Source organism: Diceros bicornis, chromosome 17 (genome assembly GCF_020826845.1).
Source record: "Diceros bicornis minor isolate mBicDic1 chromosome 17, mDicBic1.mat.cur, whole genome shotgun sequence".
Taxonomy (NCBI): domain Eukaryota; kingdom Metazoa; phylum Chordata; class Mammalia; order Perissodactyla; family Rhinocerotidae; genus Diceros; species Diceros bicornis.
This window is the reverse complement of record NC_080756.1, coordinates 57,883,701-57,904,167: the sequence shown is the minus strand read 5'-3', so window position 1 is coordinate 57,904,167 and position 20,467 is coordinate 57,883,701. Positions and strand designations below refer to the sequence as shown.

At 47.6% G+C, this 20,467-nt stretch overlaps 1 protein-coding gene across 1 annotated transcript in view; it reads left to right on the top strand.

Annotated features, from left to right (window-relative positions):
* Positions 1-20,467, top strand: part of PRMT8 (protein arginine methyltransferase 8) — a 90,065-nt gene that overhangs the window by 30,207 nt on the left and 39,391 nt on the right. Inside the window, exons 2-4 of the mRNA XM_058559037.1 lie at positions 5,115-5,300; positions 16,900-17,055; positions 20,315-20,378. Of these exons, the coding sequence (XP_058415020.1) occupies positions 5,115-5,300; positions 16,900-17,055; positions 20,315-20,378 (406 nt within the window). The remainder of the gene's footprint in view (positions 1-5,114; positions 5,301-16,899; positions 17,056-20,314; positions 20,379-20,467) is intronic.

The following is a 20,467-nucleotide window of genomic DNA, read 5'->3' as shown; positions in this document are numbered from 1 at the left end:
TGTGTGGCCAGCTCAGCCTCCTGCAGAGGGGACTTGCAGTCTGCCCATCAGCTGACAGGTGTGCTGGGGGTCTGTCTCCTGGGACAGGCCGGGAGTGGGAGGGGGAGGAGCAGTGGCCCACTATCCCTGGGCATTCAGCACCTGGGGTGCTGCTTTTTATTCCACAAATACCGGCTGACCATCTGTGGCGGCAGGTCCTGTGGAAGAGAGACGTATCCGAACCCTCCAGGTCCCCATATAGGCTTATAGTAAGTCCAGATGTGTCTCTGGAAGCTATTAAAGTTAGCTCAGCCACAATGGAAGGCCTTTCAGAGGGGATCTGAAAACTCAGCCTTTGGCTCATCTATCTGCCCTCCCACAGCCTTGGAAAGACTCAAGGAACTTAGGAGATGGGTCTTGGGGGATGACGGTGAGCTCATCTGGAAGCCCCGACTCCTCCACAGGCCACAGTGGGCCACCAGAGGCTCTGGGTGGAGGAGGCCTTCAGGCTGCAACCAATCTTGTGTATACCTTCTTCTGGCTTCTCTCCCTGGCCCATCCTCACCCCCTCTACCTCCATCCTGGGGTCTCTCCCAAGTGAACCCCTCAGCCCCCTGCTATGCAGATGGTTCTCAAATCCAGAGTGCCAGCCTTGGCTTGTCTCCAGAGCTCTGGATCACATTTCCTTTTCTTTTCCAGTATTATTACTTTTTGCTATTTACAAAAGTAGTATGTGTTAATGGCATAAATTTTAGAGAATATAAACAAGTATAAGAAAGGAAAGAATTAACTGTCCACAATCCAACACCCTGTGATGATCGCCGTCAATCCTGGTGCCTTCCCTGCGTCTCCCCTCTTCACACACAGGCACGAATAGGTTTAATTTTAAAAATGGGCTCACACCCTACTCTTCTCCCACCTGTTCTCCTCGACTCACAGTTTGTCGTGATCATGTTTCTGTGTTATTAAACACTCTTCCACAACATTTTAAATGGCTGCACAGTGTTCTATCATGTGGATGGACTGGAGTTTATATAATCAGTTTTGTTTGTGGAACTTCTAGGTTGACTGCTATTTTTTGCCATTATGAACAGTACTGTCATGAAATTCTTATAGCTACACGTCTATGATTATCCATGACTCTTTCCTTAGGATAAATTCCAAAAAACGGAATTACTGGGTTAAAGGATTTGTGCTTTTTAAGACTTTAATGCATTTCATCAAACTACCTTCCAAAAATGCCTCACTAGAAGTGTATGAAAGTACGTATTTTTCTACAGCCCTTACAAAAGCAGAGTTTTTGTAGTTTTGGGGGGAGTTAAGCTTATTTGGTATTTAAAAATTATAACTTTTTTTTTTTTAATTTCCTCCCTAAAGCCCCAGGACATAGTCGCATATCCTAGTCGTAAGCCATTCTAGTTCTTCTACATGAGCTGCCACCACAGCATGGCTACTGACAGATGAGTGGTGTGGTTCCACGACAGGGAAGCAAACTCAGGCCACTAAAGTGGTGAGCGCCGAACTTTAACCACTAGGCCATCAGGGCTGGCTCTAACTTTTTTGGTTTTAATTTGAAATTGCCCAGTTTCTAGAGAGGGTAAATATTTTTGCTGCACGTTAATTTGCCATTTGTGTTTATTCCCATGTGAATTGACTAGAAGACCCTCTCCCCAGTGGTAAACTGGGGATGTTCATCTTTTTCTTATTGGCTTGTAAGAGCTCTCCCCAGGTTAAGGATGCTAACCTTTGTCTGCCATATATGTAGAAATGTACTTCTCAGTACACCATTTGCCTTTCAATTTTATTGATGATATTTGTTGACTGGGAATGCATTACTGTCTGCTTGTTAGACATCTTTTCTTATATGACTCAATGACATTTCCAACCTCACATATCTAAATTGAAATTCATTATTTTCCCCCGCCCCAACCTGCTCCTCCTGCTGACTTGCTTATTTCTGTTAATGTCACCACCATTTTCCTAGTCACCCGGGCTTGAAATGTTGAAGTCATCTTTGATTCCAGCTTCTCTTTTTTCCCCTACGTGCTGTCAGTTGCCAACTCCCATGGATGCTATTTCTGCAGTTTCTCTGGCAGGCAGCGCCTCTAACATAACAGTAGTTCAGGGTCTCATTATTTCTTGACTGGACTCTGAAAATAGCCTCCTAAGTTCATATTTTGCCTCCCCACTCCCAGTGCCTCCACTCTTCCTTTCTCCTCCTTGTCCCCTCCTGCACACACACTGCCACCACATAAATCTTCCTAAAGCAGAGCTCACACATAGAACTCCGGTGGTTACAAACCACCAACAGCTCCCCATTATCTTGTATTTAATTACAACCTCTTAGCATGGCTGGAATTCCCTTTCAACTGAATCTCCCACCATCTCAGCCAAGTTGCTCCCCAAACAAGCTCACTGCTCTCCTGCCCCTTTACCTTTTTGCTCAAGCTGTTCCTTCCTCCTAAAATTCCCTCCCACCATCTCCATCTACCAAAATCCATCCGGAAAGCTCCCCACCTGCCCCACTGCCAGCTAGCCCAGTGTTTTCTGATTTCTTAAGTTGAAGTGAATTCTCTCTCCTTTAAACCCCCAGAACAATTTGCTTGAACTTCTCTTCTAAAACAAACCTTATTCCATCGTCTCTTGGAGCCCTCAAAGGTCTTATACTCCCACCAGAAAGCAGAGTCCCTGAGGGCGCTGCTCCTACTTCTTCCACAGACCCGCACAGGACCTGCCGCCACAGATGGTCAGCAGGTATCTGTGGAATAAAAAGCAGCACCCCAGGTGCTGAATGCCCAGGGATCGTGGGCCACTGCTCCTCCCCCTCCCGCTCCCGGCCTGTCCCAGGAGACAGACCCCCAGCACACCTGTCAGCTGATGGGCAGACTGCAAGTCCCCTCTGCAGGAGGCTGAGCTGGCCACACAGCCTCCAGGACCAGGCACTGGGCCACAGTCACCTCTTTGTTCCCGTGTCCTGTGGGTATTGAGGTGAATGGCTCCCAAATCCATTCATCCCTTTGCATTGTGAGTGCAATGTGTGGTGCATGGCAGACACTTTGTAAGTTGGCTGCTGGGGAAAGAGTCTCAGGGATCCTGGTAGAAAAAGGTCCTTGGAGTCAGAGTTGAATAGCAGCTAAGGGGTGCAGAGGCCCCTGTGACCTTGGCCACACATACTGCCTGAAACAGTTAGACTTTTTCTCTCCTTAATATATTTAAATAGAGTCAAGATTGGGGTCAGCTTCATGCACAGAGCCTTCTTCAGCTTTAGAGGTGACTCTGCAGCCAGCATGGGAGTTTGCAATTGACATAGTCTATTTTTAGCCTCTGGGAGACCGTGACCAACATCCCAAGCTGAGGGTGGGCGCACCTGCTGCATTCTAATGAGACAGCCCGACTGCCTCTGCCAGCCAGCCCGGGATCTTGCCGACTTGAAATCTGATGTTGCTAAACTGGGAAGTCTGCTTATTTCCCAGAGGCTGTAGCCTAGATACACCAGGAAAATGGGACCATCACACTCTCCCCAGCTTGCTCCCCCCAGCTCGGGACACAGGGCAGTCTTGGGGCTGTGCCCACGGCATGACGGAAGGGATAGAATCCCTCAGATTTCTTGATCTTCCTCTGTCCTAGGACCTCCCTATTTTCTCTGCTGGAAAGGAGATAGGAAGTCTGAGCTGACCCAACTCACAGATGAGAAATTGAGGCACAGAACAGGGGCATGTTTATGTGATCTGAATAATAATAATAATAAAGCACTTACTATATGCCAGGTAGTGTTTTAAACTCTTTATGTATATTAACTCATCAAACTTCTTGACAACTCCCTCAGGTAGATTTTGTTATGACTTCTGTTTTATAGAAGAGGAAACTGAGGCACAGTGATTTGTCAGCCAACAAGTAGCAGGGCTGGGTTTCAAAGCCAGGCAGTGTGACCCACGTTTGCACTCGTGCACCGTGCCCTCTGCTTCCCAATATCCATCTTTAATTTTACCAGAGCCAGGACAGGACCCAGGACCCCTGATCCTCAGCCCCAGAGGACCAGTGAATGGAGACTACCGCCTCTCTGTTTTTAAAAGTCTCCTCTGCTTTGAGGCCTTTGCTGTGCACATCTAGGTTTCCTACACTCCAGGGAGAGGCGGTTCTTCTCCTGGCATAACTCCGCTTCTGCAGGGAAGTCTGAGCTTCTGGGCCCCAGAAGCTCCCTGAGCTTCCGTCCTTCTCCCTCCTCTTAGTCTGTGGAGGAGGAGCCAGTCAGCAATGGGCAGCAGCGGTGGGGTGCAGTGGGGTGCAGTGCTGGGCAGGATGCAGGGTTGCAGCATGCAGAAAGAGCAGTCATTGGTAGTGCCCAGGCAGGAGGTTGGCCGTCAGGGTGGGTATTCACAGTTCAGAGTAAACTTCTGCTGAAGTTCAGAGTAAAACTGTGAATCAGAAACTAGGGGGGCAAGACAAAGGGGGTGAGACACCAGAACTAAGAGACCTGTACTCGGGGGCCAAGTGCTGCCTGTTGGGAGGAGATAAGCCCATGGGCTCCATCTTCCTAAGGGTGCAGGTGAGATTCATTTTACTTAATGAACATTTACTATGTGCTAGGCCCTTTTCTAAGCTAACTTATCTAATCCTCAGGACAACTCTAGGAGATGGGGCCCATGTTATTCTCACTTCAGAGGCGGGGATAGTGAGGTACCGAGAGGTTAATAACTTGCCCAAGGTTGTATAGCAAGTAAGTGGCAGGGCTGGTATTCAGTCTTGGTAGAAGGGCTCTGGAATCTACACTGCAGCCATCATGCTCTACTCTGCGATGCGATGCTATACCTCTTTCCCCTTTCCTGTAAAGGAAGGTATTATTGTCCCTGTTTAATAGACGTGGACACTGAGGCCTAGATCGGCTCAGGTCACCCAACTAGTAAGAGGTGGAACTGGATTAAATCAGGTCTGTGTGGCTCCTCAGTAACATGCCACCTCTCCACAAATCACAGCGATCAAGCTGACTGCCAGAAAGCCCGAAGGGACCAGCCACCCCTTTGGAGTGGCTGCTGTGGCTGATTGGAGCGGGGCTCAGGAGGGGAAGGAAGGAGGGGCGGACTCTCAGGGCAGGATCTGCTGCCACTGTTAACCCCAGCCCCTTCTCTTCCCCTCAGGTGAACAGTCTCCCCTCGCAGCCCCCCCAGCCTGTTGTCCCACCCAAACCTGTGCAATGTGTCCACCATGTGTCCACTCAACCCAGCTGCCCAGGACGGGGCAAGATGTCCAAGCTGCTGAACCCGGAGGAGATGACCTCCAGAGATTATTACTTCGACTCCTACGCCCACTTTGGGATCCATGAGGTAAAGCATCCTGAGCTGGTGGCCGAAACGGGCAAGCTCGGCCCTGCTGTTTCAGTGCTGATTTCTGAGGCAGCACAATGGGTTCAACTCTCTACTGGCATAAAGTGAGTTCTCCCGGTGGCTGGAGGCCCCTGACCCCTCTCCATCCCGTGGGCTTCCCTGGGAGGGGGTCAGGACCAGGCCTGGAGCAGGTGAGCGGGTGAAAGTGTGTGTCTGTGTGATTCTCAGCCAGAGAGCAAGGGGTGCTCAGGATTTCTTTGTTTATAGTCCAGCACCTGTGTCCCTTCCCGACCCTAAGCCCAGGTGATCCAGGTGGACTAGATGTCCTTGGTCCTTGCTCTTGGAGCTCAGATGTTTTGCATCTAGAGTCCAGAGGCCGAAAGGGCCTTCAAAAGGTCATGATGTCTGGTCTTTGGGCAGGCATGACCATGAACCCTTAGGTTCGTCCCAGACCAATGAGCGCCTCCAGGAGAAGAAAGGCAGCAAGCTTCCTGGGAAACCTGGCCCGCGTCTGACACCCTGATGGATTCCCAGGAAATTCTCGTGTCTAAATGCTTGTCTCACACCGTAGCAGGGAAGATGCATGTTCACTGTAGAACAGAGCAGAGCTTCCCAACAAGAGGTTTCCTGGCTGTAGTGGGGGCACTTTTACCTCCCCCACCTTTGTCACCTCCAGTGTCGTCTCGAGCCACCCCAAACAGACCACTAACATTCACTGAGCTCGGTGAGTTGGGCACTGGTCTAAGCACGTTATATGTGTCATTTCATTTAATCCTCCTAAGAACCCGGTGAAGAAAAGATTTCTCTTATCCCCTTACGGTATGAAGAAATATTGAAAAAGGAACAAAGGCTTGCTTGCTATGCAAATGCATTTTCAAAATAAGTCTCAAAGCTCCCCTTGCACTTAGATGCTTCTGGAAACTCTCCCTGTATGGAAATGGTGACACTGCCATTGCCAGAGGGTGTTTAATAATAATAGCTGGCACTGTTTTTTTGTTTTTTGAGTGCTTACAACATGCTGGGTGATGTTGCAAGCATTTTGTATTATGGCTCGTTTATTCCTCAGGTCAACCCGATGAGGTTGGTGTTATTATTCGTCCCCATTTTACAGATGAGGATGTAAGACCTTAAGAATCAGATCAACCTTGGGGCTGGCCCGGTGGCATAGTGGTTAAGTTCGTGCACTCTGCTCCGGCGGCCTGGGGTTCACAGGATCGGATCCCGGGTGCGGACCTACGCTCTGCTTATTAAGCCATGCTGTGGCGGGTGTCCCACATATAAAGTAGAGGAAGACGGGCATGGATGTTGGCCCAGGGCCAATCTTCTTCAGGAAAAAGAGGAGGATTGGTAATAGACGTTAGCTCAGGGCCAGTCTTCTTCTTCTTCTTCTTCAAAAAAAAAGAATCAGACCAACCTTCATTCATCCCTGCTGGTTCCTCTGTGCGCAAGGTCACGAGCTAATAAACGGCAGAGCTAGAAATTACGCCTTCACATTCTGGGCCCAGGGGCTTCATTCCTAACCACCATGCCATACAGCCTTTAAAATGGTCTTTCTTTCTGGAAACTTTGACTTCGTTCCCGCTGGTTCCTTTGCAGCTCCATGTGGAGAAGAGAGTAGAGGAGGGTCCCTCAGTTACTTCTAGACTCAGGGGCCTGGCCCACTTATCCCAGGGGGACTTGAGGTTTGGCCCCCTGAGAACTGCTCTCCACATCAAAGCGACAGGCCTGGGGCCAGCAGGGGAGGGGGAGGGACCCTGTGTTTAGTTCTGGGGGGCCTGGCTCAGCAGGGCCTGGCAGCTGAGCCTGCCACTCTTGGTGGCTCCAATGCCACCCTGGGGCAGACGGGTGAGCTGCTGCACCTTCCTTGATCCTGTTCCCCATGGGGGCGGGGTTGGGATGGTGCCCTGAGCCCTGTCCTAGGCCTGGGAGAGGCTGTGGGAGGCAGAAAAGACTCCTCCAAGAGCTCCCCCTCCTCCAGACCCTGCCCCTAATTAAAGGACATGTCCTCTATGTGACAGACTCTAACAAGCCTGTGGCTCTGGGCACCCATTTCAGGGCAGGTTCCTAGGAAGAGATAGCAGTTCCCCAAAATGGCTCCCTGTGGGCCTTTTTGAAATCCCCCTGTTAGAAACCAACCAATCATGATGTACACCTTATGCCTACCCTTCCCTAGTCTTCAGGCTCCACCCCCTGCGGAGCCTCCTGCACTGACTTCTCAGACCCCTCCCTCTGAATTGCTGAGTTCTTGCTGGGCCACACCTTTGGCCCCCAGGATGCGCTCCCTGTGCTATTATTAACCTCTATTGTTTTTTCATGACGTTCCTCAGTCTCTAACCCAGGGTTTGGCCCCTTGTCTGATTTGCAAAGGTTTGTTGACACGGCCACTCATCTCATCACTCAGGGGATGCCTGGTCAGTACCACAGCTGGGCATCCAGAGGGCATGATCTCCCCTGGGAGAAGACACCAAGGGTCACCAAATAAATACTAGACCAGGTCCCTCAATTTCATGTATTGATAGAAAAAGCAAACTTGTCCATGAGCATATATAAATGTAGAGCAGACTGAGCTAATAAACTTGGAGTAGAGGATCTGCAGGTCATACCTAACACTTCTTTTCTTAGTAACCTGTCCTAGAATAGTTTTAGCAACCCTTTGCATCGGGAAGTACTTCTGATCACCTAGCTTAATTCCCTCCTGTGGCTGCTGTGCAGGCGGTCTCTAGATCCTGGCTTCTGGGGAAATGCATAGGGCTTTAATGTAGGGGCAGCTAGCTGGCCTTTCTCCATCCCTGAGGTTTCCCTCCACCCTGTTCGGTCTCCAAGATCATGAGGTATGAAAGGAGGTAGGGGGGCATGTGGATGGACTCTTAACATTGTTCTTTGCAGAGAGAGGGCCTGCTCAGTTCTCGTTATCAAGCCCCAGGGATCTCCATTCCATGCCAGATGGCTTGCGGCGATGCCTTTGCCTCCTCAGTCTGGACAAGACCCATATCTCACCATCCGGAGCCGAGCTGGCCATTTGGCAGTCTTCTCCCATCATTAACAACATGCTCACATGGGCGGGCGGCAGCACCGCCAGCTTGCTGATTAATAGTGATCAGCAAGTGCTTAGGAAACATGGTGCGGGATGGATTGGATTTGAGTAGTCTGGAAATACAAACGAGAAGTGGCAAGTTTGGGTGAGAACACTGGTGGGGGCTGGAGAGCACAGCAGGAGGTGATTCTGGATACTTCTGTGCTTCCAGCCCGAGGTCCCACCCAGAGGTGACTCTGTACTCAACCTCTGGAGGGCAGGGGCTAGAGAGAGGAGGACCGCGGTATTGTCACAGGGCCTCTCTGAGAAGAATGGAATCTTGAACAGGACAGATGTGACAGATGTGTACTTACTGAGGCCTCTGTTCAGAGCAGAGGGGGCCAGCTCTATGACCTCCCAGATCCCAGCTCTGAATTCACAGCATCTTTGACAGTTGGCCCTGGGCTTGGTGCCTCAGCTGCCAGAAGAATCCCTGCCAGTGGGGCTGTGTTCCCAGGCTCCGAGCCCTGGGCGCCAATCCCACTCCCGGCCAGCTCTCTTCTTTTGACAATCTTGCTGCAGGTTCTTTTGAAACAGATTCTTCAAGGCCTTGTTTCCCAGCAATTAGTTAATGTGCTGTCATGTGTTTAATAGGCAGGGAAGCTGGGGGACGAGGTCATCCACAGCTTGGGGGCTGGGAATTGTTTTCAACAAGGGTGGCATGCTCTTGTCTGAAATGTCTGGAGACTTCTTTGGGCTCTTCTCTCTCAGGGATGATTAAAGCTCGGATGGAGGAAGGGGAGAGAGCCTTTTCTTTTGGCAGGCCAAGTAGGGGAAGCCTTGCGAAGTCACAACCTCTCTTCTCCTGGAACTTGTACCTTTGGACCTAACTCCTGTGGTCTAGAGCCTCAAGGAAGGGATGAGGGGGCCAAAGAAGTGACAAAAGGCAATGAATTCAGTGGGGGGCACTTGGGAAGCTGCCCTTCAGCAACAATAGGATCTGTGGAGGTACTGGGCCATTCTAATTCCATCAGGAAAGGCAGTTAGGTCTTTTAACTGTGGCTATGATTGAGAGATTTCTGAAACATTTGCCATTACTTTGTCTCCATTCCCTGGTCACCCTCAACTATTTCCTTGCATGGATGACAACGGTCATAGCTGTGACAGAGGCAGAGCTAACACTCCTGTAACACTTATGATATTTATTGAATCATCACAGCACCTTTACGAAGTAGGGGCTGTTATTACCCCATTTTCCAGATGGGGAAATTGAGGCACAGCAGGCTGAATGATGTTTTGGGTCAGAGAGCTCAAGAGCATTGGAGCTATTATTTGAAGAAATATAGGTGGATAAATTTCCAAAATTGATAAAAAACAGCAAGCCTCTGTATTGATTTGCTCAACCAATGCAACCATATCTGAAATAGCCACTGCAGTTGGAATCACCACCTGATTATATTTATGATAATCCACACTCGTTCTCCAAGATCCATCTCTGTCTCCTGCACAGGCCAACAGCCAACTTGAACCGGGCTGTGGGTCTCCTGGACTCACGGGTCTCAGTGTCAGTTTAGAGCCAGTGTCCAATAATCTTCAAAAATCTGTTTAATTTCCTTTCTTCAATGCAGTCACACTGGTAAATGGCTGAGATCCTCTTGGAGAAGACTGGGAGAAAGATTAACAATATGTATATTTGGCAACATAACAGAATTTTTCCTCTTGGGACATGGCCTTTCCTTCATTAGAGGGGTTCTGGGTCTGTAAACTGGCTTAAGTCTGGGAATCGATTGAAAGGCCATGACGCTCTGTCTTGGTGGTTCAAGCAGACTTCTATTCACTAGACATATGACTTTTCAGCTTAAATAGATCAAGCAAGAATTTAGTATACTTCCCATCTATTTCTTTCCTAGAGATGCTATGATCAACTGGTCAACCCCATAGGCCATTGTGAGTCAGGCTCTTCTGAGTACTGCTTTGGTTCCCATGCCCTTTACAGGAACCATGCCCACCAATCTTCAGTGAGTAAGTGTTGCAATTTGACCCCTGCCGCCCCAGGATCCCAGTTTGATATTATTCTGATTGCACTGGGGGTCTCAGTTTGATAGTAGCAGTTCCCACTGTAGTTTCTGATGCATAGAGAAGGGCAACTAGAGAGCTCTTCAAGGATGCTGGGCTCCCCTCCCGAGCTTATTTCTCGCATCTGTGGTGAAGAGTCTCTTCTCTGACGTTGGTGAGTAGGTCCCACATAACGGATGCGCTCTAACATTCCTTAAGCCTTGGATGCTTTCCTCTCAGCGTACCAAGGAGGTTCTGACATTTCCTCTTCATTTACTGTGGGCTAACCTTGGGTGCATGTTTCAGTCAACCAACCAAACCTACAGTTAGAGGCATTCCAAGCCCCTGGAGCCAAAACAGTGAGTCCCAAATCTCTGCTTCGTGGTCTTACATCAATAAACTTGGCCGGGTCCAACTTTATGTTCCTTCCATCTTGGTCTCACACCCTTAACACACATCCCCTTACACATTCCGCAGGTTTCAATCTATTTAAATGGGAAATATCTCGTGGTTCTTCTGTCACACCTCCTCAGGAGTCACACTGTATACCTCACCCTTTGGGGCTTGTTCGGAATTGAATCTAGTTATAGGAATGGCAGCAAAGAAGGTTGGTGAGGGCAGGTCCTGAGGAGAATCGGCAGTACCTTGCAAGAAGTACCTCAAGGGAGGCCAATCTGATTCTTCAGGGAAAGGAAAACTAACTCCCTCAGGCAGGGGTAGAAGGTACTTCCACTTGCAAAGAAGATTCTGTGTACTTTAGGGATTCGAGGTCCCAGCTTCATCAGAATTTGTCCATATGTTCCCATTCCAATTTTCAGGATCCCATTCCTTCCAATTGATGCCTCTACTTTAACAAAAAAGACCCTGTAAATATGGAAATTCAATTTGTATTGTAGTTCAGGCACTTGAAGCATTAGACTCTGGATTTTGTTTTTGGAAATCTTGGCCCTGCACCTACAGGAAATAAGGTTTTTTGTTTTTTTTTTTCAGAGAAGTCATAGAAGTTTTCAGGTGCTATATGCAGACCTTGAGCTGGCAATTTTAAATCCCTGTGCTCATCATTTTCTTCTCCAAGTTTTCTAGCACGGTTGGTAGCAACCAACCAACCCACCCACACCATTATATTCCTTATATTGACTAAAATGTTCTAAGGTGGCAAATACTCGGTCATTCAGAGTCTTATCTTCTACAGGTACTTTATCACAGGCAAAATTTGAGTAGCTCCTTTGCCATTTCATGCTATTGACCACCAGTGTCCTTTTTACCAACGGCAATAGAGTCATTAGTGCCTTTAAAATGAAGAACCAATTCAGGGAACACGACCTTAGATGCTGTTCCTCAGGAGCTATTCTTGGTACTAAATTCTGTATCAGTCAGGGTTCAACAATGGAAGCAGATCCAGTAGGAGATATGTGTGTGAATTTATTGCAGGGATGCAGGGAACTGGTTTATGCAATTGTGCAAGGCTGTTGTCTTCCTGTCTGATGCTGGAGCTTGAAGTCCACAGGCCAAGTAGTCAGAAAAGGAATACGGATATAAAAGAAGGGGCGATCAGCAGCAGCTGGCACCCATAAGCACAAGATTGAACCCTACGCGGACAGGCTGAAGCACGTGTCCATTCTTTTGCCTTTGACCTCAGTGGCCAGCACGTCCTATAGAGGCTGGGGTGTTTCACCGTGGAGCCAAGCACACACACACCCGGCAGGAGTCAGAGAGACTGCAGGGGAAGGCGGAGCAACTGCAGGCCCAGCTGCTGCTTCATGCCGATTCGGGGAATCAACAAGTCAGCAGTGACGTGTGTGCACTACAGAATGGTTCATATCTCCTTTGTACTTTCCAAGTCTCGCAAGAGTCTCCCTTGTGACTCACCCTCATTGGAAAGATTGTAGTAAAAGAATTCTGGGAAATATAGCTCAGCCTGCCAGGGTGACATGTTACAAAGCCATCGCACCTGTGTGCACAGAGCTTCAAAAACGTGAAGTAAAATCTACAGAACTAGAGGGAGAAAAATACAAATCCCCAACCACACTTAAAAATTTTTTAACACTTCTTTCTTGGTAATTGATTGACTGAATACACAAAAAAATCAGTAAGGATGTAGAAAATTTGAATAATTTTCTGACATAATCAAATAACCTGACCTAATTGGCATTTATAGAACATTGCATCCCCAGGCTACAGAATACACATTCTTTTTAAGTGCACATTGAAACACTCAAGACAGATCACATGCTGGCCCATAAACAAGTTTAAAACGATTGAAATCATGCAGAGTATGGTTTTTTGATGATAATGGAATTAGATAGAAACCAAAAGCAATAAATTATCTAGAAAATCTCCAAATATTTGGAAATTAAGCAGCACTGAGATCAGAGTCAGAGAAGAAATCACAAGAGAAATTAGAAAATATTCCAAACTGAATGATAGTGAAAACACAATACTGTGGACTGAATGTTTGTGTGCCCCAAAATTCATGTGTTGAAATCCTAACCCCCAATGTGATGGGATTAGGAGGTGGGCCCTTTGGGATGTAATTATGTCATGAGAGTGGGGCCCTCATCAATAGGATTAGTGCCCTTCTAAGAAGAGGCATGAGAGCTAGCTCCCTCACTCTGCTCTCTGCCTTGTGAGGATACAAGGAGAAGCAGCCATCTGCAAACCAGGAAGCAGGTCCTCACCAGATGCTGGATCTGCTGGCACCTTCATTTTGGACTTCTAAGCCTCCAGACCTGTGAGAAATAAATGTTGTTTTTTAAGCCAGCCAGTCTATGGTATTCTGTTATAATAGCCTGAATTGACTAAGATGCACAACATATGAAAATCTGTGGGATACAGTTAAAAAAATCTTTAGAGGGAAATTTATAGCTTCAAATGCTTATATTAGACAAAACCAAAGTTACAAAATCAACAATCAAAGCTTCCACCTCATGAAGTAGAGAGAGAAGAGCAAACAAAATCCAGGTAAGTTGAAGGAAGGAAATAATAAAGATGAGAGCAGAAATCAATAAAGTAGAAATCAAAAATTAAAGAAAACCAACAAAGCCAAAATTTGGTTTTTGAAAAGACTAATTAAATTTATAGCACCTAGTTAGACTGATCAAGAAAATAATCAGAGAAAACACAAATTATAATATCATAAATGAAGACAAAAACATCATTACACATCACATAGACATGCAACAGGTAATTAGAGAATATTATGACAATGTTATGCCCATAAAGTTGACATTTGAGCTGAAATGGATAAATTCCTTGGAAAAATACCTCTCAAAACTGATGTAAGAATGCATAGGAGAATAAAATTGCCTTCTATCTATTAAATAAATTGAATTCATAATTTAAAATCTTCCCACAAAAAGGACTCCAGGCCCAGATGGTTTTATTGGTGAATTATATCAAATATTTAAGGAAGAAAAATACCAACCTCACACAAACCTTTTTTAGAAAATGTATGAGATTATACTTCCTAACTTGTGTGATGGGCTTAGCATAACTGATTACCAGAGAAGATAAGAGAAAATTATGGAACAATATCCCTCATAAATATAGATATAAAAATTTGCAACAAGATATTAGTAAATAAAACTCAGCAATATTTGAAAAGATAATACATCATGACACAATGTTGGTTCAAAATTGGAAGCCAATCTATGGAGTTTAATACATAACAGAACAAAGGAGAGAAGTCCTATACCATCTCAACAAATGTGGAAAAAGCATGAGACAAAATTCAACACCAAGTCATGATAAAAACTCTCAGCAAATTAAAAGTAGAAGATAACTTTTTCAGTCTGATAAAAGACATTTTTTGAACGCCCACAGCTGAGATTACACCCAATGGTAACGTTTGTGCATCATTGGAACAAAGGAAGATGCCTTCCTCTCCAATTCTATTCAATGTTTCACTGAATGGCCGTCCTTGCCAATGCAACAGAGCAGGAGGAAAGAACAAGAGATAAAAGGCAGACAGATAGGAAAAAAGAAGTAAAATTGTCTTTATTCACAAGTGACAAGAGTTTTTACATAGAAAAACAAAGGAATCTACAAAAAATCCTACTAGAATTAGTATGTGAGCAAGGCTGCAAAATATAAGGTCAATATACACACTCACATAAAACAGTTGGAAAATGAAATTTTAAAACTATCATATACAGTACCATACAATATAATAGTTAAGAATAAGTTTAATGAAAGAAATACAAGACCTCTATATCGAAATTTATAAAACGTTGCAGACAGAAATTAAACAAGACCTAAATAAATGGAGAGCTGTATCAGTGTTCTTGGATTGTAAGACTCAATATTACTAAGATGTCAATTCTCCCCAAATGGATCTATAGATTCAACACAGTTCCAATCAACTCCAGGAAGCTATTCTGTCTGAATTAACAAACTGATTCTAAAATGTATATGGAAACTCAAAGGATCTAGAAAAACCAAAATCATCTTATAGAGAGAGAACTAAGTTGGAGGACTCACACTACTTCATGTCAGAGTTAATATAAAGCCATGGTAATCAAGTTAGTGTTGAGTTGGTATATTAATGGAACAGATCAGAGAGGCCACACATGTACAGTCAATTATTTTTGACAAAGATGGCAAAGTGATTGGAACAAAGGAAGGATCGTTCCAAAGGGTTTCCTCCACGTAATTCAACGGAGGAAATGAACTGTGCTGCCTGACCATCTATTCGTATGAAAAAATCAACTCACATCCCTAATTTACACCATATACAAAAATTAATTTGATGTGAATCATAGACCTAAAAGGAAAAGCCATAGCTATAAAACTTCTGGAAGAAAACAGGAGAATATCTTTGTGATCTTGGGGTAGACAAATACTAAGCAAGACACAAAGAACTCTAATCATAAAAGTAAAAACTGAAAAATTGGTCTTTATCAAAATTAAAAACTGCTTTTTGAAAGACAGCATTAAGGAAATGAAAAGGCAAATCACAGATTGGGAGAAGATATTCACAATACATATATCTGACAGAGGATTTGTTTCCAGAATATCTGAACTCCTACAATTCAATAAGGAAAAGACAAATAGCTCAAGAAAAAAATGGACAAAAGACTTGAACAGACATATCACAAAAGAAGATATATATGAATAGCCACTAAACACATAAAAAATTTATCTTCATCAGTAGCATCAGAGAGATGCAATTAAAACTACAATGAGATACCAGTTCATCTCCACTAGAATGCCTAAACTAAATAGACTGATAAGACTAAGTGGCTGGCATGTGAAGTGACTTGAACTATCTCATACATTGCTGGTGGGATCATAAAATGGCACAACTATTTTGAAACACCGTTTGGTAATTTCAAATGAAATTAAACACCTACCCTAAGACCCAGCAAACCCACTTCTAGGTATTTACCCAAGGGAAATGAAAACATATATCCTCATACGAGAATGTTTGTAGCAGCTTTATGCATGACAACCCAAATATCCATCAACATATGGATGGATAAATACATCGTGGTATACCCATACAATGGAATACTGGTCAACTACAACCATAAGAACACGAGCAACAGGAGAAAAGGAACAAACCTTGGATACATGCAATAAAATGAATGAATCCCCAAAACCTTACGTTGAGCAAAGGAAGCCAGACACACAAGTGCACGTACTGTATGATTCAATTTATGTGAAGTTCTCGAACTGGCAGAAGGAAGCTTTGGTCATAGAAATTAGATCTTTGGTTGTCTGGAGCTGCGATGAGGATTAACGTAAATGGGCTTGAGAGGCTTTCTGGGCTGATGGAAATGTGCTGTATCTTGATTATGGGGGTGGTTACACAGGTGTATGTACATTTGTCAAGGCTCTTACACCTAACCAAACATTTAAAATCTGTGCTTTTTATCGTATGCAAGTTATACTAAAAACTTATACTAAAATTATGCTAAAAAAGTCCTAATACTGTTGGTAATGAATTAGTGTGTTTGCCGATACCTTGAATGGATGGAGATCACTGCCTTACCACCATACACAGATTAGTCATGTTCTTCTTAGGCTGGAGACAGTTGTAACAGGTAATCTACTTTCTCTGTTAAAAGCGCTTAAATAACGGTAGATAAAGGAACATGTTTTCTATTTTTAAAAACAAGCAAACAAAAAAAGTACTCGTCAAAAAACCCCAAAATCTCCTTTAGTAACCTGTTCAATGACAATTCTCTCACCATGGCAGAAAGTTCTGGTTCCGGTCTAACTTAAAGCTCTCACCCTGCATTGTACTGATCCTTTTGTTCTTGGGAAATTGGAGCTTGCCCGGGTCTGGACATGAGAATCTCCTCTCATAGTCCAGAGCTGTCTCCTTGGGCACAGTTGTGAGGTCGGAGTTGTTTGTAACTGTGCACGTAGGCCCTGGCCCCGCTGCCCCACAGCACTCTTCTGTGCTTCTGCCTAAGGACGTCACTGAGAGCGCTGAAGACTCTGGCGGGACCATCCTGGGGCCCAGGACCCCGGCGTCCCCCCACGGGCCGCAGCACACTGACGCTGCCTTTCCTTCCCTCCGCACAGGAGATGCTGAAGGACGAGGTGCGCACGCTCACGTACCGGAACTCCATGTACCACAACAAGCACGTGTTCAAGGACAAGGTGGTGCTGGACGTCGGCAGCGGCACCGGGATCCTTTCCATGTTCGCCGCCAAGGCGGGCGCCAAGAAGGTGTTTGGGGTGAGCGCGCCACTCCCTCCCTCACGCCGTCCCCGCCCTGCCTCTCCGGCCCTTCCCAGGAGCACAGACCGTGGCCCGGCTCCTTGCTGGGGTCACCCTCTCCGGGAGAAAGTCGCGTGTGGCTCCGCGGAGGCGGGGCGAGCTCCACGGCTGTCTGTCACTGGGCATTGCTCCTGCTCCGTGCCCTGGCGACCGCTGACATTTTGACTTCTCAGAGACCATTCTGGTGTCTCAGTACCCTACAGGGCTTAGTCCTCCTATCGGCCTGAGAGGCAGTGTGGTGCGGTTCCACGTGTTGAGCTCTGGTCTGAATCTCCACTCTTCCACCCACGAGCGGTGCGACCGCGGACAGTTCACTTCTACCGCGCTTACCCGTCCATAAAATGGGCGTAATGACAGTGCCTTGCCCGTGGGGTGACTGTGAGGAGTAGATGAGTTTCATACATGTGTGAAGTGTTTAGAACAGTGCCTGGCGTGTATATGTAGAGGGCATATATGCTATAGTTGGGATGGGGCCCTAGGAGATAATAACAAGAAAATCTCCTTCATTTGTTCTTTAAAGGGCAAGTTGGTAGATTTAAATTCTGCTGCTTTGGCTGCTGCAGCCTCTCCAGCTAGAGGCAAAGGCTGACCCTCTGGGAAATCTCCCAGCCTCCCTCTGCTCCCACCACGCAGCTGACACGGCCTGATGACAGGGGGACTGGGAGTGTCTGGAGCTGGGAAGAAACTGTGAGAAAGAAGAGCTCTGAGCTGCTGGCTGACACTTGAAAAATGCAGTGGGTCCAGGGCTGGAAAATGGGAATTAATCTTGATCAAAATCAAGGCACCCTAGAATCAAACTTGCAGCGTGTGCACGGGGCAGCCCATCTTCGGAGGCCGGTGGGGAGCTGAGCAGCTCGCAGTGGGCTTCCTCTCCATGATCAGCTGGAGCACCCTGTGGCCTGTCCTGAGAGCCCAGGCCCCGGGGTGAGCCTTCAGATCCCCTTGGCTCCCCCCGCTGCAGAGGCCTCCCCTAAGTCCTCCAGCAGGGATGCCATTTCCCCTCCGTGCCTGACCAGGAAGGCACTGGGCCTTGGCTGTAGAGGGTCTTCTGGAAACGTGGGCTGCCCTCAGGGCACCTCTGGCATAGCCTTGACCGGAAAGCCGTGAACTCAGGTGAGGCACACCTTGAGGGTATAGGGCCAATCCCGATGCCCAAGGTCAAGTCCTGTCCTCATCACCGGCACTGCCCCTCCCCACCTTCCGGCTTTCCTTCACCAGGCCTTCCTCACCAGGGTGGAGGCCTCTGCCAAGAGACAGACTGCACTTCTAATGAGGTCGCAGAGCCTCCGGGCTGGGATTGAGAGCGCCTGGTGATCCCTGAGCCTGCTCTCCCAGTGCTGTCTCTAGGCCCTGTCCTAGCTCCGTCTTGGCTGGGGGACGTGAGTAGCTGAGGACTGAGCAAGGAAAGGCAGGGCTGCCCATCACTGGCTTCCAGGTCGGTTGGGGGCTCCAGCCAAGGAGCTGGCAGGAGGCTCCTACTCGGCACCTTCCAGCTGTGGGGACTCGTCCCCAGTCTGTCTGCCTCCCACTCTTTTGCTGTAACAGCTCTCTTATAAACAGCTAGATGTTTATGGGATGGCGCACTTCACAGTTTCTCCTGTTCCAGGCTCCCCCTGCTACCCACTGCTCCTTTCGGGGGCAGGGGTGGGGCAGATGGGATGGCAGGCGAGAGAGGGAGGGAAGAGGAGAGAGACAGAGAGACGGAATTGACCAGGACAGAAAATGGAGACAGTGGAACAGAGAGAGAAAGAGACAGACATGAAGAGAGAAATGGAGAGAAAGACTCAGAGAAAAGCTAGAGTAATGAGAGAGGGATCCAATAAAGGAGAAGGAAAACAAAGCAGAAAGTACAAAAGAAAAGGATGGGGAAAGTGAAGAGAGAAAGAGAGGGAAAAGAGGAAAAGCAGAAGATGGAAGGAAGGAAAAGAGGAAGGAGGTACTAATGGCGCCTCCCTCGTCCTGCCTGCTTTTGGAGGACACGCTGGCTCGTTTAATCCCCACAATGACCGTGTGAAACAGGGACTGTGCCTTTACTTATAAGGAATTGAGGCACGGTTAGAAAGAGGCAGAGGCTGGATGCGAATCCAGGCTGCCTGGCTCCAAATCCCATGTTCCTTACAGCTAAACTCAGAGCCTCTTGCAGAGGGGATGAACACGTGGCAGGGAGGGGAAAGACTGGAGAGAAACATGGTCCTGCAGACAGTGGGATGGAAGGCCACAGGACCTGGTAGCCCAGGAGAGGGCTGGTCCTCCTGGGATCCGAGCCCCGGCCAGGGTCTGCCTCCTCTAATGGAGTGACCCCTTCCTGACCCTGAGGTGCCCTCACCCACCTCAAGGCCTTGATGGAGGTGGTCAGCAATCCCCTCATTGCCCCTATGCAAATACTCCCCGCAAGGTCCTGGGGGCAGCCTGAGCTGGGCGGAAGTGTGGAGGTGAGGGCAGCCCCAGGGCCCTAGTGCAGGCTTGCCTTTGTGGGGGGCCAGCTGAGGAGTGAGAACAGCTCTTGGCAGCTGCCCGTCTCTTTCTAGCACCCCTGGCCCTCCCCTGGCCTGCCCCAGGCCTCTAACCTCTAGGGTGGGGCTTGATCTCCTGCTGTTCCCACAAGGTCCTGCTCTCAGCTGATGGTCACATTGGCCCTTTGCTTAGGAGAATTTGGGAGGCTGAAAAGACTTCTAGATTTAAAAGAATCAGTTCTTTCACAGGTGGAGACTACAGAAGGGGTGAGAGTTAACCGCGCGCACGTGTGTTGGGGGAAGGCTCTTAAGCCTGGCCCTGAGGCCCTGACCCGGCGTTTTCCTGGAATGTGCCCAGTTTAACCAGGGAGGGTGGGCTGGGGAGGCTCACCACAGCTCTGGCCCTGGCTCTGCCTTCCCACATCCTCTCCTGGCAGGACAGTGGTGTGCTTCCCCCTCCCATTCTCCCCTGGCCGGGAGAGTGAAGTCTGCCGGCTCCTCCCCACTCTCCGAGCTCAGAGGCCAGGCCGTCTGTCAGAGGGCGGGGGCTGGGTTTCAGCCCCACGCAAAGGCAGTCCGACTTAGCGGAAGAGCCGCTGCCCTGCGAGCACGGAGGGCTGTGTTTTGGTTTTTACTCTGCCACAAAGCAGCTGCCCGGCTGTGGGCCAGTCATGCACCCCCTAGGCTTCTCCACCTATGAAATTGGTGTTGGACCTGCTGTGATGTTTTTGACGCCTTGCTCCTTTGTTCTTTGCCCTCTCTAGATTGAATGCTCCAGTATTTCTGACTACTCAGAGAAGATCATTAAGGCCAACCACTTGGACAACAGTAAGACATACTTCCGCCTGTTTTCCCCTGCATGGAGGGGGTGGGGGCTGGCCCTTTCTTGTTTGGGTGGCGTAGACTGACATGAGAGG